General features: G+C 36.8%; 1 protein-coding gene across 1 annotated transcript in view; it reads left to right on the forward strand.

Moving 5' to 3' along the window:
• The window catches only part of DNAH11 (dynein axonemal heavy chain 11), a 103,088-nt gene that overhangs the window by 71,906 nt on the left and 5,532 nt on the right, over positions 1 to 25,650 (forward strand). The window contains 2 exon segments of the mRNA XM_058831056.1: positions 18,090 to 18,314; positions 19,735 to 19,847. Coding sequence (XP_058687039.1) covers positions 18,090 to 18,314; positions 19,735 to 19,847 — 338 coding nt within the window.

A 25,650-nucleotide genomic window follows, 5' to 3' on the forward strand; every position in this document is an offset into this window, starting at 1 on the left:
TAAGCAGCTAGGTGAAACACATAGAGTGATTATTGTGAGATAATCACATCTTTGGGCCACTTTGTTTCAAGGATGAAGTTCAGTGCCTGACACTAATGATTACTGTACTCCACTGTTCATTGCTTTATTGCACTTCTGAAATGTTTTCATTGGAAATGAAAGTGTCATTTTGTGCTACATTAATCTAAAACTGTTTCATAAGGCTAACGATAATTCCTAAACACTAATCTTCTCTCATTTTTTTGTTACCAAAAAAAGCCCAGCAAATGAGAATACATCTTAGCTAAGTAATTTGTGAAGACTCTTCCTGATTGATTAAAATATGTCACCCTTTAAACAATTATTTTTGCTTTCCTGTTCTATAGATTTCAAATTGGAGTTTACAAGAGCTTTTTGAGTTTTACAACCTTAAGCAAGTAAATACCTTGGAGGTATTGGCTTGGAGTGAAGTATTACTTAAGAAAGAATAGGTGAAGAATGGAAATCACTTGAGATCAGACTTATTAGGTCAGTCTGGATTCTGCATGACTGTGGTAGGGCTACACAACTGTACAGTAATAAACAAGGGTTCTACCATGAGCATGACACTGGTAGGGTTTTAAAATAGTGGACATTTACAGTGCTGTAATTTCACTGGCCTTTATTGTGCTCTGAATGTTGTCAGACAGAGCAGCTTACATGTGAAGGTGCATATGCCATTGCCTCTTAAAACAGGACCTACCCCTTCAAAGACAGAAAATGTGCAGATCATGGTATGATATGTGTGATAGTGACACTAGCTGAGGATTAGGAACAAATCAAAAAGCTACATCACAGGAGATGAAGGACATATTTAACTTGATTAGTAACTTGTTACTTGTAATGTAACGCATATTGATTTTTAATATTTGTTATTTCCACAGACAATAGCTGTGTGTGTCCTATCTAATAAATGTGTACATGGAAAATATCCCCGACAATTGTAGAAACAGGTTTTGTAAGGATATTAAATTCTTACAGAGGCTTTTTACTGCCAATGCAGAGTGCTTGATCCAAGTATTAACATCTTGATCAGTGTAATATGTTCTTTCTCTGTAATTAAACTAGGCTTAAGCAAGACCTGACAGGAAATGAGCCTGTGAGATGAGCATGAGGTACAAGGATAAGGATGAACCAAGTATAACTGACTTCAGCCTCAAGCCATGTATCTTGAAAAGAATGTATGGTAATCTGCCAAATACACAATTGCTGATGATACAGAATGCCCCCCCAGGTTTACTCTCCCAGATAAATTTGCACCAATGAAATCATAATCTGCTTTTAAACAGATAATTAAATTGTTGCAGAAAGTTGTGGAGGCAGTCAGATTGCATGTAAGATTGATGCTAACTGATGTAAAGTCACTGATCTAAGACACTGTTAAGCCAAAATAAGTGACTTGACAAAGCTGCTTGAACTGATGATTGTTTAATTTCCAAACCTGAATTTAAGCAAGTACAGTGTTTTCATACAGGATATTTCTATTTCTCCCATTCCCTCCCTTGTTGTGACCTGTGGTTTCAGACTTGAGAAATAAAAAGAAGACAAATTTGGCAAACGGCAGAGGCTGGTTTGACAAATTTTGTATGTTTTCCTATACACCAGAACTGGAGTGAATATTTTACTATTTAGGGAAAGCTCCAGTGCAACGCTACCAGTCACTGCCTTCTTGGTATTTCCTCTAATAATCTGAAAGAAAGCCCTTTGAAGGGGAAGAAGGGGGAGTGAGGGGAAAAATGTTCATAGGTCTCAGAATCTTAGCAAAAAGACTTTGCTCTCTTGTTTAGCTCCTGCTTTTGCATTTGAACCCAAGTCATGAGGCTGGCAGCTTACCTATGGCAATGGCATAGGCTGCTGAGTTCCTCCCTGTGTTCAGCAACGTCTCAGCAGTAACAGAGTGCCCTGATATCCCCCAGCTTTTTTGTACAGACACCTTTCCTGCTCTCCTGTCCTGCATTATGAGATAACACCCCACCCCCAGGCATGTCAGTCACACTGCTCACTTTGGTATCATCTGCCAGTTTGCTGAGAGTGAGCTTCATCCTGCTGTCTGTGTCACTGCCATGAAATTCTTCTGGCTGTGTCTCCTCACAGCCTCTCATGCACTCCCAGCCTCACCAGCACTACAGTATGAAAACCAGAAGAGACCTTGGCTCTGTGTAAGCCCTGCTTAGCAATAACAAAAACATCTCTGTGTTATCAACCCTGTGTTCAGCACAAATCCAAAACACAGCCCCATCATGAAGAAAATTAACTCTACCCCAGCCAAAACCAACATCCTGCCACAGAAAGGGAAAAGGCCCAAGGATGGAACCTGGGAAAGCCACAAAGGTGATTATCAAAGGGACATCAGATAATACCTGAGATGAAAGAAGAAAAGAATAGTTAAAAAGGGAGTCAGAGAAAAAGAAAGAAAATCGTAACTCCATTTTCTTGCAGCTTGAATTTAGGGGGAGAAGATATGACCCTGCATGGCTCTTTTCTGTGTACCTTTAGTGACAAACTCAAGCCAGCCTGAGCACCACTGGGATTTATTGAATGCAGAACCAGGAGAAAATGAAAGGGAGAACATTTCATTATATTTATCCCATCTTCCCCTAATATCTCAAGCAAGACATAAATCACAAATAGTGCTTGTGACAGTGAATACTTCTGTGTTTTGGGGGAAATATTTTTGCTCTTTACTGAATAACATTTCTAAACCAATTAGCTAGTGCAGGAATCCGCTTTTACCTTTGAGATGAAAATAGGATTTAGCTTTTTCTTCTCAAAAAATTGAACATTATATACACAGGAACTTCTCACATGTTGATGACTCTTTGTGAGATATAATCGACCATGATAAGGAGCATATTTCTCAGAACAGTCTGAAGGTCACCAAGAAATATTACTTGAAGGATCCAGACTTCAACCCAAATTATGTTCATACAAAATCCTTTGCAGCAGCTGGTCTCTGTGCCTGGGCCATCAATATAGTAAAATTCAGTGAGGTATGTATATATCAGTTCTTGGACTGGCCCTGATGGGGGAATTTCAATTAATGATTTTTTAATTATTTTAGTAGGCTCAGCTCAGTGTTCTAGGGGGCATGTAACAACCACCAGAGATAAAGTGGGAAGTGTTCAGTATTTGGCATGTATTTATTCTTAGTAGGAAGAGGTAAAAAAGATGTAGCTGTCCAGGGCTTTTCAATTGTCATTACAATGCAACAGTTGGGAAATATTCTCCAGATGTACATGTTTCACTTGAAACATCCATCGTGGGTCTGGCTGTCTGGAGTATAAGACAGGGCTTATCACTTGTGATTCCCTGGAGCACCTGGCAGCAGGATTGCTCCATTCATCCTAGCATTATAGCATGCTCATTTAGTTACAGAATAGTAAAAAACTTATCAATTGTAGATGAAATCTACTCAAGTGTAGTGCCTGTCTGATTTCCACCTGTATTCTAAAATCATGAAAGTGATACATATAATCTAATTCTAGTTGGAAAGTGGACCCACTGAGATTGCATTCAGTTCTGCTTAAGATATCCTTCTATCGTCTATCATAAAATCTGCTGTAGTCAGTAATGACATAAATTTTTGCCTGACTCACTGTTTTGTAGAAAGATAGGTCTAAAGCAAAGATATGTAATGAAGGACAACTAGGATTATCTTAAGTCTTTCATCAAGAGTAATTTGTAATTTTTGCAATAAAGTGAGACAAATTTCCTCTGTAATGTACCAGTGCAGTATGTCTTTTTCAAGGTGTATTGTGAGAGAGAACCAAAATGTTGTGTGCTGGCTCAGGCTAAGACTGAATTAGCAGCAGCTACAGGAAAACTAGAAGTCAGCAGGAAAAAGTTTCTTGTAAGTACTGCTAGGTTAATAAGCTTCATTCTCTAACTCCTTGAGCCCATTTAATTTCTTTGATTGATTTATTGATTTATTTTAACATGTTTTATTTGTATTGATATTATTACTATCTACTTCAAATATTAAAGGCATGGTTTCATATAGGGATTATCACTATTTTCCCCACAAATGTACTAAAGAACATTCTGCAGTTTGGGTGGCAGCACATGAAGCTGTCAATCCAAAATGACTGAATTTCCTCGAAGCCATCTAGGAACATTATAACCCAAAGACTAACACCTGAAATGGTGCTTGATAGAAGTAACTGTCTGTGAGTTTTACAGGGAATATATGCCAAGTTTTTATACCTTAATATAAGTAAGTAATGTCTTACTGCAGTACAGCAATAGCCTCCAGAAAGGGCATTAGAAGCTCATGCTTGTTTGTGTTAACTTTTGTCATTAAACATACAATAAAAACAGCATCAAATGTCCTCTAATTTTTTTGAAAGACCCACAAACACAGGTACACATGTGTGCACACACACACATAGAAGAGGAACCTCTGGTTAGTCTTTTACTGACAAGTGTCTTGCGAGTTAATGATGTAATTGAGGACCGCACTTGTCATCAAGTACCTATTGAACTTCTGAGAGGGATTATTTGTTGTTTGAGTGTGCATTTAATGGAGCAACTGCAGCACAAAGCACTCTTGATACAAAGATGTCTTATGGTATCTTGGAAGATGGTGAGTGGAAGGAATTTCTGCTGCAAGCTTATCAACCTTATTTAGCAAAGAAATCTTCAATTGCTTCAAAATCTATGACATTAATTAGGTTTAAAAGACTTTGACTTGGCTTAGGACTTTTTTGTTGGTAACCTTTAGATCTGTAACCTCACAATTTAAGATATCAAGCAACAAACGAAGGCTGAACAGATCTGTAATGTGGCATTTATTCTCACAGTTTTTTTCATGAATTAGCATTTTAAAGGAATGACAGGCATCCACTTCTATGGAAAGTCTTGAAAGCCTGTGAGTTATGGTATTTTAGAACTTAATTCTTTATTTCAGAAATTTCCTGATTTTCTTCCTGCTATTTTAATATCCAATTTTTGTCTTGTTCTGAAGGACATGCAGTTTTAATGGATAAACAAAGATAGATTTTACCATCTCACTTTCTCTTCTGACCCCTCTGACCTCCACCCCAAAAATCCTGGCAGCTGCTACAGCAGGTATTTTTCTTCCATGTGTAACAGCCTTAGCCTTATGACCTTGGAGTTGCCATTTATATCAAAATCTGCCCTAATGAAGCTTGTATCTGCACTAAAAGATGTCTTTTTGGAAGTACCATGGTTTTTTATTTCACACATCTCTACTGAGGTATGTCTATTAAGTACAATCACTTTTGGACAAAAATAGCCTTTTAGTGTTGTTTTAGGAAGCTGGGGTTTTTTGGTTGTTTTTTTTTTTTTTTTGCGTTTTTGGTTTTTTTTCTTATTTTTCATATTCAGAAGTCACCCCTGAAACTCATGAAATCTTTCATTGTTTTAATCTGTTCCTTTGAAAAAAGTACCAATACATCTCTTTTCCTTGCCTGACAGTATCTCAAATAACCTTTTTCCTGGTTTAGGCGACCTTGCATTCAATCAGCCTCCAAATCTGAATCATCATTTTTTTTACATTTATTTACTTCCCCTTTCCTCATGCATTTTTTCTGAGGGTTGTTAGCAGCAGTCTTTCTCTCAGCTATGTTTGTTTCCTAACAGGAGGAATTCTGCACTACAGGCAAATTGCAATTCCCTTGCATTTGTCTTTGCATTTGTTTCCTGTGTTAGGCCAAGACTTGTCATACTGTCATTTACTATGCATATTTTTACTAACCACTTTTTAAAATCCATACTACATATTCAGCCAGGATTCTCTTTACATGGTGGGAGGATCCCATTAAAATGATTATTTTTATAACTGATTCATACCCTAGCTGATCCACCTGATGAACTGTTCTAAGGAACAGAAGCTTTAATTTTTAATTCTCTAGCAGGTATTACTCATAACAATATTAAGCTCCAGAGCCCATGGGGTTGTTGAATGGATAACTCTACAGTTAGTCAAATTCACTGTTGACAAATGCAAAATAATACATATTTGAACTTCCTATGAATAATTCTTGATTGCTCTTTGTTTATTAGTATCTTAGGGAAGAAGGACATCGGGGCTGATCATGAAGAATTCAAAGACAACTTTGAAGTTAGTCCTGTATTGAGTGGAGAGTAGGAGTGGAATACCCCCAAAGATCCTTCTAAACTACACCATTTTATGATTCCAAAAGTAAATAGAAATTTAGTTCATCCAGTAATATTTTACAAGATTAATTTTATCTGAAGAATAAAAAGGAAATACCCATCTATGCAGTGTGTATACTATATATGCTAAGATGTATTTGTAACATTTAAGTGAGTGTTAGTAAAACTCCATCATATATCACTCAGGAAAACTTGGGTTTGACTTGTTTCTTGTAACTGAGTTGTGACTTAGTCCAGAAACTTGAAAATGCCAAGAAGGGATTCAGATTTATTATATGAAAAAACCTTTAAAAATAGTATACACATACATAATTCGTGTCTTTATCTACCATTTCCTTACTGAGGATTGTTGGAAAAAATAAAATTAATATTTCAGAAGAATGTACAGTCACTGTTTTTAGGTGCTCTGCTATAGCCTCTAACCACTTCACTTCAAAAGCTTCAGTTACAGTGCAATCCTTTGCACAGACCAGTGAAAAATATTGTTCATTCTAATGTCTTGCAAATTCCAGATAGGAATAGGATTCTTATCTAATGTGTCATCCTTTTTCCATTTGTGAGGTGATTGAAGTCACTGAATTCCACAAACTGCTTATATATGCTATATCTCAACAGCTTCCATACACATGCACTAACCATGATTTCTCTATCTATTGTATTCAAACCATATAATGTCTTGTTAATGGAGAGAAAATGTTAAAATGTTATTTAAAGAAAATATTTGAAAGTGATTGAAATAACCCAGTCTTAATTACATGTCTAATTTTATCTAATAGCTGTGTGGCGGACTGGAAATTATCAAAATGTCTATAAGTAGTGCATAAGACACATGTAAGAGGCATTGACAGGTTCCTCAGGACTGGAAACTAGAAGGAAAAAAAATAAATAAATTGCAAGTTAGCAGGCACCAGAACTTCAAATCATCTGTGAAGCTTAGAAGGAATTTTTTTTCCAGAACTATGACAAGTTGTGAATGAGACACCCACTTTATAAAATGTTAATTCAAGAAGTTTCACCTACAGGAAACTATATGGCTGAAAGATGCAGTTGCTCTGGTGGTTAGTGCCTGGTTTCCTACCTGTGAAATGTTAGAGGATGGTGAGAAGCTGTGTTCCTTAGAAAAGTTCAGTAGATGGAATGAAGTCTGCAGACTGGTGAGAACAGGATCCCTTCCTGTCTTTGCTCTCTGGGCTCATCCTTTTTGTCCAACTAATGGTCAACAGTGAATAAATTTCTCTGCAGATTTTCATCCCTATTAAACAATCCTGAACTGCACTGTTGAATGTTACATTTAAAATCAGCTCGGCTTCCTCAGCCGGAAACTTGCATTAATCCATATGCTAAAGGATATAGTGTGCAACATGCTGCTCATGGGGACGACTGTCATGTACAGCAGTGCCATTAACCAGAATTATCTGATGAAAAGGTGCAAATTCAGCATGAAACATTGACATTTTACTGTCATCCATCTTTAGAGTTCGAATGAAATGCTGTAAACATATTCTGGAGTTTTCTTTGTCTTTTCTAGAGAGTTTTGCATCTAGCAAAGTTTCAGAAGTTGCATTTTTCTAATCATGATGCTTCTTGATCTGCTTGATTTAGTTCTTTATTCAGTATTTTGTAATGTTGGCCTATGCAACCTTTTCCAGCTGGTCCATGTCAGGCTTTTTAAAGGTAAGATTCACTGTGTAAGAAAGTCTGTGAAATTAATATAAAGGGAAGGCAAACTTGTGTTTTTTTCTGGGAAAAGAAAAATGAGCTATGCAGACTCTTCTTAGCAACAGGTACTTAGATTTTACTTATCTTAGGGGCTGATAACCCCATGTAGCCCATCAGCCTGTAGAAAGCTCTTAGTGCTTATCTGAGCTGTGTGAGTAAACAGCTCAGAGCTGTGTCCATAAAAACAACAATTCTTCTCATGATAAAAGAAGGTCACTCTCTATATATGGACATTTTTCTGTACCTGTCTCTCTGGGCTATCAGCCGACTGTATCCAGTCAGGATAGGGGATTGCTCCTCATTCTTCAGTTCATTTCTTGCCCTTTTCCCTTTCAGTCATTTATTTGCCTCTTTTCCATCTTCCTCTATCCATTTTCCAAATAATAAACTTGGAGGCAGAGCATCAGATGCTAGTGATCTCTGCTTCTGCATTCACAGGTATTCTGTGCTCCCTGACTCATAATTCAGCTTCTTTCTGTTGGCAAGGAGAGAGGGGGAAGGAGAGTTGTTACATATTTTTCATATGGAAGGTTTTGTGGCCAGCAATTCTCAGCGATGATAACCAGTGCAGCTGTTTGTAATCAATAACACACCTTCAGTCGAGGCAGCACAGTTGGACTGACCTCCTTTCACTTTTCATGGACTCCAGAGTACATCTTGAAATGAGAAATGATGAGGGGATCGACTGCCCCCGCAGTCAGTTCACAGACAGCACCAAGTGGGGCAGGAGTATTGATCTGCAGGAGGGTAGGGAGGCTCTGCAGAGTGAACAGGACAGGTTCTCTCCTCCCAAGCAACAAGGACAAGAGAAAATGGCCTCAGATTGTGTCAGAGAATGATTAGATTGCATATTAGGAAAAATTTCTTCACCAAAAGGGTTGCCAGGTGGAGTCACCATCCCTGGAGGTATTTCAAAGATGTGGGGGTGTGGCATTTAGGGACATGGTTTAGTGGTGGGCTTGGTAGTGCTGGCTTAACAGTTGGACTCAATGATCTTAAAGGTAATTGCTGACCAAAATTATTTTATGGTCTGTGGGCAGCATTGTAATAAATATTGTTACAGTAATCCTTTTTGATGGTAAATACAATCAGGCTGGTCCTAATAGAAATACAGGATGTAATTCAAACATTTTAAATGTTCTGAAGATGATTAAAAAACATTTTCTGGAGGATGATGGTTATGAATCCTTTCTTGTACGTTAAATTTTTAGTATCCCATCAAGTCCAACCATTGCTATATAGTAAAATGATTACAGTAAATTGAATGAAAAGCTAGTTAGGAAATATGTAAAAGGATTGCTTCTTCACAAGCAAAATTATTTTAGAAGTATTTTGAGTGGAAATAAATCAGATTTCCATCCTTCATGAGGCTAGTTATCTGCTAAAAATATTTGTGAAAATTATCATTTTTGCATTCATATATATTTCTCAATAAATATTCCTATACTATGCAAGAAAAGAAAAAAAAGAGAAGTTTAGTAGTTCTGAGGTTAAAAAGTTGGGGCAAGCTGACCCTTTTTGCAGAAGTGATGCAATTTGTATTATTTATCATTATCAAGAATCATTGTTATATGAGAGCACTTAAAATATACTCTGTGCCTGACAAGGGTTATACAAGGGCACAGTCCAGCAGGCTTGCTATGGAGAGTAATGGCTCTCTGCTGTGATTTGTGGAACAGTTTCCTGGCATCAGCTCCTCGAAAACAAGTGTATTTAAAATACATGGCATATCCCATGGAATTTAGGGTGCTGGGGTATAAAATGCAATATCTAATTCTGATGTTGCAAGGCTTTATTTATGTTGCATGCCATGAAAAGATGACAAAAGGGAACGGTGTGTTTTTGTAGTGACAACTTTCCTATTCAGAAGTCATAGGATAAGAACTGCTGTGATAAAGGAGACTATTATGTATCAAAAAAAGCAAATCCCACAGATACTGAGGCACTGCTTACTGTTTGTCTCACTCTCTCATCTTTACTGCCTGAGCCTTTGATGGATGAGTGTACTTGAGCTATAGTCATCTCTATGTTATCATGCAGGCAAACTTGAGGTGTCTAGAAATCAGTCTCTCCCAAAAAAGGTCAGAGAACTGTTACTGTGTTCGTTCTTCTTATGCCTTGAATGCTAGATTGGTGACATTTTACTTATAGCCCACCTCTGTTAGAAGCCCTTATTGAGTACTTATTGAGTATAAGTCCTCATTAGTCTCTCAATTTAAGATTCATCACCATAAGAGGTGTATTGGCTGCCTCATTATCCCTAAAGAAATCAAATCAACCTTCTTTATTAATCTATAAGATGCATCTTCTCCCTTTGCCAATAAATTTCTTATTTTAAACTTATAATAAATTTCCTGGTTGCACACCACCAATTCAAGCATCAAACCTGACAGAAGAGATCCAAATCTCTGATCCTGCAAGAAAATGGTAAAAAACAGCTTTTGTAGAGTTATGCACATCTTGCTCCTGCTGCTGTTCTTTCATTAAACCCCACATGGGAAAATTTTGCCCTCGAGTGGAAGTCACTTAGCTCTGTATGTTACTCTAGAGAAAGAAATTGGTTTGAGGCAACTTGTTTTGAGGCCAGCATGCAGTGTGAGACCCTGAAAACAAAGCCAGGGATGTTGCTGCCTTCTGAGCAGAGTGCAGAGAAGTGTGGTTGAAGGTGCAGATCAGAATGCAGAAAATCTGCCCATGAGCAAATTACTGAATATTTTTGTGTCTCCAGGCTCTGCATATTTGCTCATATGCAAAATGAAAATAATAATTCTGTCTTGCATTTTTTTTTTTATTTAAATTGTTGTTAGTTAATGTACTTACGGTGTTCAAGGAGCTGCAGGATAAAACACAGAATTTAGCAAAATGTTTCCTCTGAAGTTTTTGTCCCTCAAAGTTAAAGCTACTGCCTACAATTATTGTCATTAAAATATATTATTTGATATAAAAATAATGATAATTTTAAAAAACAAACAAAAACCCCAAACAACAAATCTTAGCTATGCTGTTTACCCGTCCCTTTCCTGCATAAGCTCTCATCTTCACTGGAGAAAGCAGTTGGAGAAACAGTCCTATGTCAAGATGATGTAAACAGAATAAACAAAATTACTGGGCTAGCCAACAGGTTGGCTAAGTGACCCAACTAAAAAGATTTTGCCTGAATGTTCATCTTAGTGTGAGTTTTTTAATTGTTGAAATCTTTTGTTTGACAGGAGGCTAGGCCTGAACATTTGAGGATTGTGTGGGGAAAATAGGTGGAGGGAGCACAGGGGAGGATGAAGGTGACAAGATGACAATTATTATAAATCCTTTAACCTAAAAAACAAGACCCAACCAAACAACCCCAAACCACAAATAAACTCTCAATAAAATGGCGTGAAGTAAAACATGCTGCACCACAATTGTATTTTGTAAAAATCAAGTATTGCTGAGAAACTCATATTGGCAAGATTGCTAGAGAGAAATCTCAATAACAAAGTCACCACATTTATACATAACTGTGAACACATTGTGACAGCCTGGGCAGCCTCTGGTTAATGAGCAGAAAGACTGAATAATTCTCTAGGTCAGGATGGAACCGCCCTGCATCTGCCCTTGTTGCACTTTAGATTGCAAATAAGTGGAAGGCACCCATCAGATATTTGCTATTTGCTTTTGGTTTTTTACAGAAACTAATAATTTTTAAATAAGAATGAAATGTATTTATGTTAAAATTATATATATTTCAGTGTGATTATTAGCTTTATTTGCAGACAAACATCATTAAAGCTACTGCATGCCTACTCAACAGAACCATTGGAGTCAGCCACAGCATTGCTGAGCAGCCTCTCCTAGGTCTTTAAAGAAATTTTCTCTCTCAATTCATCATCTAGAATTTTAGAAGCTCCTTTTTTGACAAATAAGTGTATATAATAGGAAATAGAAAGTACAAGGAATATTTACACTATGACATGAGCTCCCAAAGCAGTCTGAATAAATATTTTGAGTTGGTTTTCTTAAAATCCCTGTGACTTTTCTGTCTAAGGTCAGAGTGTGGGTACTTTTGTTTCTGCAAATATCTCAGCAGAGGCTAGCAATCAATATTAAATCAGTTTGGAAAAAAATATCGTATGAGCATAAAACTAATCAAAAAACCCCAATGCAATTAAAACAGAATAAAGATATTTTTTATCTGATTCTGAAATTACTATGCTAGAAATGTAAAATATGTAAATAATCTTTCCTCTTATAGAAAAGCAGTGAAGTTGATGTTACTATCTGCATATGAAAACTTTTGTTTGCCCCAAGACACCTGAGATGGTCCCTACTAGCCTGGCCTTGCAGCCCTCCAAATCTTTCGGAATCTCTATGCAAGTCAGTAGCCTTAGCCCATAGTTAGTCTCCAGCTCTTGAAGATTTACACATAATTAAAGGAAGTTTATCTCCAAAATGTGAGGTTTTATTAGTGATCTTATTGTGTAAGTTAAGGGGGAAAATATTGGAAAGGATTAATTGAGAATGTCAAGCCTTTTCCTCTGAGAATAAATTCTTTTTGACTAGAACAGGAGACAGTTAACTTCTGAAAAGCATCAAGACTGATGATTTTGTCTATATAGCATTGACCTGGAAGCTCAGCCATTCAGACTAATAAATCAGGCAATTTATATTTAATCATTAACTAACTCCCGAGCTGAACAGCTGTTCAAAATTAGAAATGGGTCACCCCGGCCAGGATGACATTACAGGCAATCTATAATGCATTAGAATAAAATTATAGTGATTTTTAACTGTCTGGAAATTTATTACACTGCATGTTCCAACTCTTAAACCCTTGTTAGCCAATGTCACTAGTGATTTATGGTGCTTGGCTGGTATGGTAAAATTACTGAAGATTTAAATAGACAATCATTCTATGTTTAGCAAATCTTCAAATTTCAAAGCTATTTTGGAGAATGAGGTGGGTGCTCTTTATTGTTTATGACTTACCCGTCAGTAAGACAAGAGGAGAGAATGTATAAATCAAAAAGCCCTCTTGTAAATGAATGGATTTATTGTCTTGTTGCCCTCAGTTAATGATTTAAAGAAAAATCCAATGACTTCTCTAGGCAAAAATGGATGTCTAAAATGCTTCAAAATAAAACTGCTACATTGCAAACGTTGCTGTTAGAAATTTTAACAGGAATGATCCTTTACTTGTCAGTCGTTGGGCATCTCTTGTGGATGGAACTGCGGTTTAGGAGGCCTTCACACCCCAAATTCCTGTGTTTATACTGTGAAACATAGACATGCTAGCTCTTTTAAGCAGCATGCTTTTATTAAAGATACTTCTACTTTCTTAGTGGGTCTTCTATATTCCTCTTTCATAACAACAAACTTTGAGTCTTCTGTTATCATTGAATTCAGTGTCTGTCATCCCAGGATTGAATGTTTACCTATTTCAGTAAGTAATTCTGATTTTTCTGGAAAATGTAAGTGGAAAATGCTTCATGAATATAAAATTTAACAATTAATTTATTGCTTTGGTTTTTTACACATACAAAATTATTTTTTTAAACGAGAGTCAGTTGTTATTTGAGATTGATTTTATAATCTGTACAGCTTTCAAAAATGACCACATTTAAAAGTTTTCTTTTAAGCTCTTAAACAGATGGCACCAGAAAAAAACCAAACATTTAGTATCAAATTACATAGAGAATACTTTCCATTCAGAGATTTTCATTGATTTAGATTACATCATGTAAAGGATTGGAAAAATATTATTTGATTACTATCATTGCTCTGAAAAACAATTGTCTGTATGGCAGAGTGTAAATGGCTGTCCTTATAAGTAATTCTGAGGTGTTTTCCTTCTCTCATCCTGGTCTTTTCTCTGCTTCACTCACTGGAGAATGATTTCCTGGGGTTTCCCCAATGCGAGCAAACAAACGACAAAACTATTTTATCTGCAGTATTTCAAACTGTACAAAGAGGAAAGGTTATGACACTTTATCCCTATCTTACATCTAGATTTTTATCCATTTGAAGATGACTCTAACGAGTGATCAGTTTTCACCTTCCTCTCTGTGCCAAAGTTATTTGAGCATGCATTTATGCATATGTTCATTCCTTTACTGGGAATTGTACACACAGAACAATCAAAGCGTAATGTGCCAAAACTGCTAGTTTGGGGTTTATGCTATGTCACAAATCATGACTGAAAAGAGAGGATTCATTTCTTAAGTGTTCATTATCTTTAAAGAAGATGCTTTCATTTTCTGAAATGTTTTAGTAACCAGCTTAAATTTCAGCTAGATGGTGTGCTGTCCTTAACACATAACTGGAATAAAATGACAGCTTTCCACTTATCTGCTTGCAATAAATCATCAAGATCTGAGGCCACTCCTGACTATTCATTCTAAATATCCCAGGTTAAAAATGAGCTCTGCAAAAGAACAAGGGAAACCAGGACCCTCTGTAGGAAAAAATAAAACAAAACAAAACAAAACAAAAAAAAATTCATAAAGTTGTTCTAGAGTTAAACTTTGACAGAATCATTGCAGCTGGAGGGAGCCTTCTGAGATATTCTAGTCCATCCTCATTGATCAAACAGGATTGGTTAGACCAGGTTGTCCAGGACCATGGATATTCCACAACCTCTTTGGGCAGCCTGTATGTTTGGCCACCCTCATCTTTTCTCCTGTCAAAATTCCAAATAATTGCAGCCTTAGCTGAGTAAGATGTCTGTAGCTAGTAGGTAAAAGAAGAAAGACAAATAAGAGCAAAAAACCTTGCAGGTCTTCACAGAATTTTGGGTTTGAAAGGACCCTAAAGAACCATCTAAGTTCTAAACCCCCTGCCGCTGGCAGGGATACCAACTCTGCTGCCTTTCTCCTCCCCTTGGAAAAAAGTGTGAAAAAAAAAAGTAGAGGTGACATCTTTATTGAGGTTGAAACCGCTTTTTCTTCTTCTTCTTTTTTTGTCTTCTAATATTCTTGTTTCCTTAGCTTTTCTGAATGTTGCTGGAAATGCTTGCACTGGCAGTAGGACACCAGGTGCTGCCAATACTGAAGTGTGTCCACCATGCTGTATCTGATCTAGACAAAAGCACCGATTACTGAAAAAATCAGTAAACAGAACATTTGACAAAGTGTTCTATCCTATTGTTTACAGCTTCAAAGGTTTCAAGTCACCGCCAGAAATTCTGGATTGTTTCCAGCCTTTGCAGTCTTTGGAAGCGTATCTCTTGTGGATGGAGTTCTTCTCCTGTTGTACTTTTGTGTGCTTCTGGTTAATAACACAGAGATTAAACATTCTGTCACTTCCATGGTGCTCAGGAGATAACATTTTCTAATTTTGCTTTGCAGTCAAAAAACCTGTTGGAGACAGTCCATTGAAAACCTCAAAGCACAGAAGAAAACTTTTATGTGGTAACATCTTATTGACAGCAGCATTTGTATCTTACTTTGGACCCTTCATAAAACAGTATCACCAGGAGCCAAAGGGACATTTCTGGATTCCTTCTCTAAAGATACAAAAAGGTAAAATCTGAAATACAGATGTGTATAAACAAATATAGCTCACTGAAGGTATTTGTTCTGCAGGCTATGTATATATGTGCACTTACGTATATATATATATATATATACACACACATAATGTGTGTGCACCCAGGCATGTTTTCCTCAGATTACAGGTATCTTTTGAGGGAAATGAAGAAGAGAGAGGTTCCCTGGCAGAAGAATATCCCTTCCCTTTCCAATTCTCAATGCCAAAGCCTGTTCTTTGTGACACCTTTGTAACAGCAAGTGCTGTGAAAATGATAGAGCTGTACAGAGAGACCTATTCTGCTTAGCTTGTCAGCTCCAGGAAAAGCATGTAGTTATGATCATCCCCATTTTTCTGCACATAGAAGAAATCATGAGAGTACTCACTACATGCATAGAAGTTCCAATCCTTGCAGCTGTCTCTGCAAAACTTTCTCTCTCCTTACTTTTGAAGCTTTGGACCATTCTTTTCTTCCTTAGTGCAAATGCTCCTACGCGTTTCCTATTTCTTATGTGTATTATATAATTATTAATGTCATTTATTCTCAGAAATATGTGAAATGGGCAGCACTTACCTCATTTTCAATCATAGATCTATGACACAGCAGGCAAGCTGGGTTATGAGGACCCTCTGGAAACAGAGTTAAATCCAAATCTGAGTTTCCAAGGTCAGCACTCGGAACTGTGGAGACATCTCTTTGTAGATGTTTTCTTTGTGCTAGAGTTTGACAGTCACTAATTTGTCTAGAGCTCTGCTTTACCTGGAGCCTCTCCCTGTCCTTTTCCACCAAAAACCTGTTTGCAGATAAAATCCTTTCTCAGAAACTTCCTTCTACTTTGCAGCTGAGGTAGAAAAAATTGCCTCATATATTTTCAATAGTAGGACTGGAAATAAATGTCATTCTTAACTCTTTTAAGACTCTTCTGAACTGGATTGAACATTTTTATGAATAAAAATAAACCATACTGTGATGTTTTACTTTATAAAATGCTTTCACTGAACAGCAGTGAGACAAAATATGTCATTTCAGTTTAGATTGTTTTCCTGCAAGTGAGGAAGAGTGGAAAATAAGAGACAAATACACTTGAAAAGTTATGTAAAATAGATGTTTATTAATAGTCCTCTATAGAAGGAACAGCAAGTAGTTCTATGTCATTAAGTATCAGCTTTGTGCAGATACAGTGACAATAGACATACCTATATACTCTGATATTTTTCTGGCATTGTGTGAAAATTAATATTAGGAATCCTGATAATACCCCAGTGGTATTGTTTTTCACAAGGAAGTATTTCAGCTCATGGAAATTATTGTATTGGTTGTCTTACCGTCCACAGATAAAACAAATTATGTTTTCAGTCGTTTGATATATTTAGATGAATGTGTTACACATGGGAGATAGATAAGTTGCTCGCTTGCAGAGGGGAGTGTATGCCTGCTGGGACCATTGTGCTTGCATTTTCAGAGCATTCATCAAAAGTTAGGTTTATTTTGGGCTCAGAGATTAGAACCAAGAGTTAGGCAATTTAAGGTGGTATGTGTTCTGTAATACTGTGGTAACTGTGCCACAGAAGCTGCGCTAGGGGCATAGTGCCATTCTTATTACTAACAATTTTGCAAATTTGGCTCAAATATATGTAATGCTTTTCATTATAAACAACTGTCAGGTATACATGGGGTTGGTTTTTGGTTTCAGTGCACACTGTTCAAAGAAGCATCAGTCTAAATGCCAGCAATGAGGACTAGACATGTCCAGGGAGAAGGAAAATTTTGATGGAAATGTTTTTGAGATATTTCTGAATGGGGGACAAGATAGTTCAGGCTTAATACTGATGATGCAGTGCTGTCCTTTATATAAGGCTTTTGAATTCAATCCAAAAATCACTAATAAGGAAGCCTGGAATAACACCATGAAGGAACTGGTGGGGGTTTGTCCTTTGCTACAGTAAGGAAAAAAATTAATTACAGGCATCTGGTATAGCTCTACTATTTTGCTTCCACCAGCCCCTCTTGTTTGTTCCAAACAACCTATTTATTCACTCTCTCTTATTCTGTTGTGCTGCATTAGGCATTTCTCCCCCCACCCCTACCTGTTTGGTGAGCACTGATTTCAGACATTCCACTCCATCTCCTTTCCTGTGAGGGGCTGGCATCCAGCAAGCGTGGCTGTGAGCTGGCTGCGCTGACAGCCCCCCTTGGTGAAGGGACACTCACAGCACAGCTTGGCTGCAGCTGCTGCCCCACAGGGAGCCCCACGCCTGCCTCTGCCCCCAGACATGGCCCCATTCTCTGGCTTTTGAGGGTGGCTGAGCTGTACTAATAAGATGCCATGGGAATCCTGCTTTTATAATTTTTTCTTGTGGATAAATACTGATTTATGTTCCAGAAATAGGTGCTCAAGAGCATACATAAGCATTGAATTTGCAATATCAGACTACACTGAGATGTATAATATACGATACATTTTTAACTTTATTGAACTATAAATATTTTTATGAAGTAAATATCTTAAGAGAAAACACTTTTTAAAAATCTGTTATAAATATGATAAACTGCTTCTCGTCACTTTCTTTTCATATGAAACTCCACAGGGATCCTCCTTACTTTTCTGCCTTACTTTAATTTATATCCCCCCAGTTATCCTGTGCATTGCACTGAGTCATGTGGTGCCTCTTTGTAACGTTGCTGGCTGATTATATTGTGCTGTGATTCTAAGGCTCCTTTGGGCCTGGACCCAATTGCCACATTGACAGATGATGCTCCGGCTGTGGCGTGGGGTAACGAGGGTGATAGGCTGTCAGCAGAAAATGCCACTGTCCTAACAAACTGTGAGTGCTGACCTCTGATGATAGATCCCCAGCAACAGGGAATTAAATGGATAAAGAATAAATATGGAGCTGACCTTAAAGTGGTACATCTAGGACAGAAAGGATTTGTGCTCGCTGAAGAACTGGCTTTCGCGTTTACTGCCTTCAAGCTACCCTAATTTTCCTAAGGGTTTTTTGTTGAAATGCACTTACTTAAAGAATTGAAATATCACTACAGTTCTGCTCATTTATCCATAGCATTATTTTCCCTTTAAAATGGTGCTTGAAAAGACACCCTTCTTACGTTGTTTTCAAGTGATGAGGAGGAAATGGAGGTTGAGCTGCACTTCTTGTGAGGGTCAGATCACTTTTTCAACAGGTAAGGTGCAAAGCTCTAAACTCTACAGTTTAGTCAGCAGAACACAGCATTGTGCACCTCACATGCATGTGCAGCATTCAAGGCAAAAGCCAATATTGGGTCATTTCCTGGTAAACAACTATGTTTTTAATTCTTACTCTTATTACTGAATTATAGCTGATAGCACTAGCGTATAACTGATCTCTTCACATATTTTCTTATTTTTGCTTAGATTTAGGGAGATAATGCTCCATTTCAAAGGGCTTTCAGAGTTCTTTAACTAAATTCCAGATAATACACACAACTACACAAAAGAGTAAATGATCACAGTAATGCCTTATTCTTAAAATAGGTCTTAATTATCTAGCCTGTCTACTCATTTGAATCAGCTCTTTTCCCTCATCTGTCCTGGTCTGCTTTTCATTCTTTTTCCAACCCTCACAAATAATCATGATTTTCCATTCACATTCAGTAGTACCCTGCTCTGTGAAGCTATATTGTCTGATTACTTACCTTTCCATTATTATCTACTCCTTTTCCCATGCCCCTTGAAACAGATTTCTCCCAAGCAATTCAGACTCTAAGTGTTTATAGTTTAAATGAGGATATAAGAAAAACTGTAACACAAGAAAAGACAGATAGATATAGATATAGATATAGATTAGATATAGATTAGATATAGATATCAATTATATATATAGATATAGGTATATAGATACACATTATATATATATAGGTATAGATAGGTATAGATTGATATAGATATAGATATATAGATAAAGATAAAGATATAGATATATAGATATAGATATAGATATAGATATAGATGATATAGATATATGCTCCCCCAACATTTCTATGTCAATTCCAATGTCCACAATGTGGGGCTGTACCCTCAGATTTGCTTATAAGAAAAGCCCCAGCAATATATATATATATATATATATATATATATATATATACTTTTTTTTTTAATATGATGACTAGAAAAAGCATAGGTATAAAGTTGTTAAACTCAAAACTGTCAAACTCTTAAACAATGGGCAATTCTTTGTGAGCAGTTTTCCATGGTTTAACCACATGCTTTTAGAAAAGCTTCATTATTTATAGTGTATAAAGAAAATCTTTCTATAACCAGCGTTTATCTAATATTGGGCAGGGGGGGAATTTTATTTTTCAGGTAAAGTTTTCTGAAGACCATTGAAAGAGCTTTAGCTTTTGATGAGACTGTATTAATTGAAAACATGTGTGACTGTATTGATCCCATACTTGATCATCTGCTTGGAAGACATGCAGTTAAAAAGGGAAGGTGAGTATGCCTGAGTAATCAGAATTTTTCCATGACAACTGGATCTATATTGCTTTGATTGCTACGTTTTACTTAGTGCTTCAACTCCTCATGTAACAAATGATTTCTTTTTAAAATGCAATGGCTAAAATCTGGAGATGAGTGGATATTAAAATGTTAGTATCTGTATCATATTAGATAGCAAAATAATGTTCTCAGCTTACAAATTGGACTCAAAATACTACATTGCTAGAGTGGAATCCTTCACTTTTTTTACTTCGAAGAAAGGAGTAAAACAAGGAGTTGCATATATTATAATTCAGCTCAAAAGACAGGAAAGTATTTCCTTTCCATGCTAGGCACTGATAACAAGGGGGAAGGCATTGGAAATGACAGGCTAGATTTGGATTTAACAAAAAAGGGTTTTCCAGCTGCAATATCAGCTTAAGAAAACCATTCCTTCACTATGGCTTTTTGGCCACCTGTTAAATAATGAAGCAGCTTAAAAAGGAAAAAAAACAAACAAAAACCCTGGAAAATAAGACAAATGAAGAAGAACTGATATGGCTGGACACAGGGCAGAAATAAATCAGCCAGAGATGGGGACTGCTCACATTGATATTGCTGCCAACTTCCCATGCACCAAACCAGTCCAGCTGATCCTGGTTAGGAATTCATGGAGGCAGATGTCATGGAGGTGTTAATGCCCACTCAGTTTTCCCCTAAACCTGGTCTGCTAGCGCCAAAACTCATTTTCCATGTGAGTGCTCCGAATGCTCGAATTTGGGGCCCATTCTGGGCTCTCCCTCCCAAGGGAAGGGCTGCAGCTCCACCCTGGAGCTCTGCACCGTTCCTCCAGACTCAAACTGGTGACACAATGCTGACCTAATGAGTTTCCTCTGTTCTGACACAGCAGTGGCAGGAGTGGTTGATGGTACAAGGGAAGGTAACCTTATGTTCTGACCTTTTTGGAGTGATGTCTGTGAATCTCATCTTTGATTCCCATGCCCTCTTTCTCCTCTATATTTTGAAAAATTATCAGACTTTAAAAAGACTATTAAAAATGTTTCTTAAGATCTTATTTAGATACTTTTTAGATACACATTTCCAGGATAATAATGGGGAAAAATAAAGAAGTTTGTACTTGGTGCAAGAGACTTTCAGTCTGTAATGTCTCCCATAACTTTTCACAAAAACTTCAGATGAAATTGTTGAGTTCTCAATGCAGATGTCAGCCTAAAGAATAATGCTGATTTGTGGTTGCTCAAGAGTAAACTTATTAAGCCTTATTAAATATTTAATCTGATGAACTAAAATGCCATGTCAGTTTGCTTCTGCTCAAATGTAAATTTATTTTAAGTCTGAATGTGTTCCTCCCTCCTATTCTTGTTTGCAAGCAACACATCAACAAGCTAGATTTTTCATGTTGGAGTATGTGATGTTTATTCTGATACAAAGCCAGACATACTCCCGAGGCATTTCTGGATGCATCTCAAATGTTAGTCGAAGAGTGGTTAGAGTGCCTGCACAGCTTCACATAGTTGAAAGTGAAAATATGAAATATATTATAAATAAAGAGGATATCATTTTAGACAGGATACCAAATATTTTTTTTCCCTCCTTCCCTCCCTGTATTTCAGGCATTGGTGCCTGTTCAGTAAATCTAAGCAGTGAAAACCAGCTCAAATCTCCTTGTACACATGAAGCTCCTGGAAGATGCACTCTTGCCCTGCGCTGTGAGACCTTGAAATGATCCCACTTTGTTGCATTTTTCTATAGCTGCATTTGAAGTACCTCACAGTGAGAGCATACAGCTTGCTTTTCAGAATCCAGAGTGAAGAAACTTCGCTGAAAATTAGTATTATACTGCTCTAAAAGAGAGATCAGAATTCTCACAAGATAACAGACTTTTAAGGAATGGGAGGATGTGAAAGATATGAAAAAACAGAAATAAGTTGGATTGAGAAGGACAAGGGTCACAGCAATATAGCTTTGAATTTATTTAGCAAAAGCTTCCACATAGAACAATGAAGCTGTGTACGTGGACACAAAAGCAAATATATGAAGCTATTCAAAAATAGGTTCTTCTGCCCAATATTTTAGGCAGCATTACTTGAAGTGGCATTCTGTGCCTGACTGAAGGTGCACATGTCACCTTTGAGGGGCACATGTGTGTCTGTGTGTAGAATTACATATATATATATATATATATATATACACCACAATATATATATACACCACTATATATATATACCCACACAATATATACCCCATTTATTACCAAATAAGCAGAGTTTGCCTCATTCTTGATTCATTTCTGTTATTTTTTTTTATTTTAGTAGTTCTGTTGGGTATTTTGAATGTTTTTTTCCTAATAATGAAAGACTAGAAAGACTGTTTGTGATAGATATGGTGCAGTCCGGCAGTTGAAGTTCATTAATAATTGGAATGTTGCAGAGTATGAAGTAATGAATACTAATTACTCCTTTCATGTCTGACAGCACCCCATGGACCAATACATCAGCCCAGACTTTAATTTGGTTCTAGTAATGGTTTCATCAATAGTACATTAATTCTGTGTTTGAAAAGATGTACAGTTGAACCTGACCCACACAGTAGATACCACTGTCATAAAATGGCCACATACTGACAACAACTGGATAATTACAAATAATTAAATCCACTGAGCTTCAGACAATCCTAATTTTAAGTAAAATATATCATATCAATCGACAGAAAACATAGCAAGGGAGATTTATCAGCTTGTACTCTTTCCAAAGCAAATTTACTAGCCTGTTTATTAGAGAACTTGCTGATCTGTGAACCACTTCATAAAAGTACCTCTCCCCTTCCTTCCTTCTTTGCAAGGTAGATCTTATGTTGCACTCCTGGATATTCTGCAACACCAACTCATGGTATTGCTTCTGAATGAAGCCTGCAAAAGAAATTCTCAGCCTTAGAGAACTTCAAATGAATAAATTAATATTTTCCTCAAAACCAGGTCACAATAGGGTGAACTAAAGGTACTTTTTATCTCTGAAAAACAGACTTCATGCTGAAGTGCTTTAGTTTATATTTAGAAGCCTAACAAATTTTGGGTGTTCAAATTTGGATACATTTTTATTTTTAATTTTGGAACCACAAAACTGCTCAGTTTTTTTTAAAGCACTTTAGACTACGGCCTTACATTCAAAATTGTTCTAAAATGCTAAGATTTTTTGTTAAAATATTTCAAGATATTTGCTTTGAGAAGGAGGAGAAAAGGAAAAAGTATAAAATAATTTTAAGAAAATATCAGTTGTAGTACATATTTTCTGTAAGCATGGAAGCCACAAGAGAAAAAGTAAGAAAAATTTGGATGCAACATATTAATAATGTATGTAAAAATTATCGAAGATGCAAATACTTGGATTTTTTTTTGAGCAGATAAACCAAGACACAAAAGTAAACAGGTACCAACTCTACATGGTGCTGGGTTTTGGCCTTCACCTGCTATAAGAGAAGCTGTGCTATTGAATAGATTTGATATTGATGGCCCTTAATATTTTAATTTTTACCTGTGTGTGTCCTATCCTGTTTCCCCAGCACCTCTCTTTTGGAAATCACTGGCTATGAGCATTAACTACAGCAGATCAATGATATTTTGGCTCATAGGAGAGAAGGCAGAGGAATAAATTGATTGTTCATAAGGCTCCTATTTGCATTTACACGAGCTGTTACCCTTGCTGAACTCCTTTGCACAGTCACAAAGAGGCAGTCATGTCTCTTCAGCTGCAAGATTAGGTTATTAAGAGATTTTTTAAGATGTCTTGAAATTTGATTTATGTGCAAATGTAGCTTGTATGAACAAGTTTCCATTCTTATGAGGCATGACTATTATTCATGAAACAGCAAGAAAATTCACTCAGTTTCTCCACAGGGAGAAGCTTTCCTTGCCTTGAACGCCTCGTCAGCTGTGCAGCTTCAAGGCAGTGCTTTTCCCACTGAACTAGTTTGACCAACTTGCACAGTTTGCCTACTGAGATTGCCTAGTAACAGCTCCATTCTGTGCTTGTTTTCACCTGATTTATTCAACTTCGTGCTCTACATTACTTGTTGGGGTTTGCAAGTCAGCTCCAGAAGGTTTTAATTTTAAGCAGCAGGAGCTGAATGAAAGCTCCTCTGGAAAATGTGTTTATCCCTCTTTCTTCCCACTGAAAAATATTGTTTCCCTTTACTTTCCTGTCCAAAAATTTATCACATATTTCATTCTTGCTGAGCTGATCCAAAACATCTCGCTACAGGAAGCTATCCTACAATTCTACCATTTAGAGTTATGGTGTGTTTTGGAGAACATCTGCCCTGAAAGGTACGCTTTAATTTTGCATTGCATGAAAGTGTCTGATAAGAAAAGACATTGTGTAAGCTCTCAAGTCATTGCATTATATGAAGTCATGTTCCTATACTCGAAATTCATGAGTTCCTGTCTTTGAAAGTCCTAGGCATTGTTACCTTAGGCAGAACACGCACAAGGGAATAGCAGGTCTTTGTGTCAATCAATCAAGTCTGACAGATCAGAAAATATGTTACACACGTCCTGGTCTTCTCATAGCTGAGTGTTCATGTTACCTCCTAGAATTTATTTGGTTTTATATTTGCTTTGGCTAAAAATCATTTACACTCAAGGCATATACAGATTTTTAAAAAAATTTTAAATCCTTTTTGAACCCCTTAATCTACTTTATTTCAAAATCTATGAGAATTTCAACAGGTAAAAAAAACCAACAAAACTAGTAGGGAGCAATCTCTTTTTAATTTACTTTATTTGTTCTTAAATACCAGGGAGCTGGGACTCACATACAAGATGCTATGTCTGTTCCTGGGTAGAGTGGTGCATTAGTTCCATCCATTCTGCCTGCCTCAGCTGAGGGAATAGGACATTATGAAGAAAATATTGCCAAAATTAGAACTTGTCTTTAGAAATTTCTTTGGTGACTGTTTTTTGATATTCATTCTGTCATGGACTTCCATTATTCATGCCTATTTTGCTGCATTTCTTCATAATCCAGAGTTAACCTCTAAACAGATATATTTTACTGAAAAAAATTAAGTCATCCTACTGAGTTCTCCACCTCTCTGTTTATCGTTGTTGCTTATACTCTTGAACCGTGCGAGAGCAATAACAGAACATTTCTTTTTCCCAAATCTGTAATTAACAGAAAACCTACAACAGCTGCAGTAATAAAACCCACAAAGTCATTATGTAGGTTTTGCCTTTCATAGGTGATAATCACAGAAATTGGTTATTTATTGCTTCTGTGAATTGAGAACTCCTAAAGGAAATATTTTAATCCAGAGCTCTAAAACTTGTTATATTGCCTCATAGATGTTCTGAATCATAGTGTGGCTCCCTTAGCAAAAGTTTTCTTCAGACAAAGCAAACTGAAGAACTTGTCTTTTGTCAGATCTTTGTTTCATCTGTGTGTATCTCGGAAGCAAAGCAAGATTGCTTTCTCCATCACAAACTCTAGAGTTTTGTTCCCTCCAGCTGTAACCAGTTTTGAAGGCTGTGGAGAGACCATGTTGCAGAACTGGACGGTGAATTCATGTCCATCTGAGAGAGGCTGGATAATCTGAAGGATAATCTGAAGCAATTATACAAGCATAAACCTGGAAAACCCATCTCCACTAGTTTGCATGGCAGTATTATACAACATACATGTCTGGTGCTGACTTTTGTAGAATTATGGGTTTCCCAGCGCTAGACATAGTAGGTTTCCTTAAAGAATTTGCTTGAAGTATGTCATAAGCAGCTCTCATTTCTTCCTTCTCCCTGGTGAAATGC

The sequence above is a fragment of the Poecile atricapillus genome, chromosome 2, assembly GCF_030490865.1.
Source record: "Poecile atricapillus isolate bPoeAtr1 chromosome 2, bPoeAtr1.hap1, whole genome shotgun sequence".
In the NCBI taxonomy this organism is placed as follows: Eukaryota; Metazoa; Chordata; class Aves; order Passeriformes; family Paridae; genus Poecile; species Poecile atricapillus.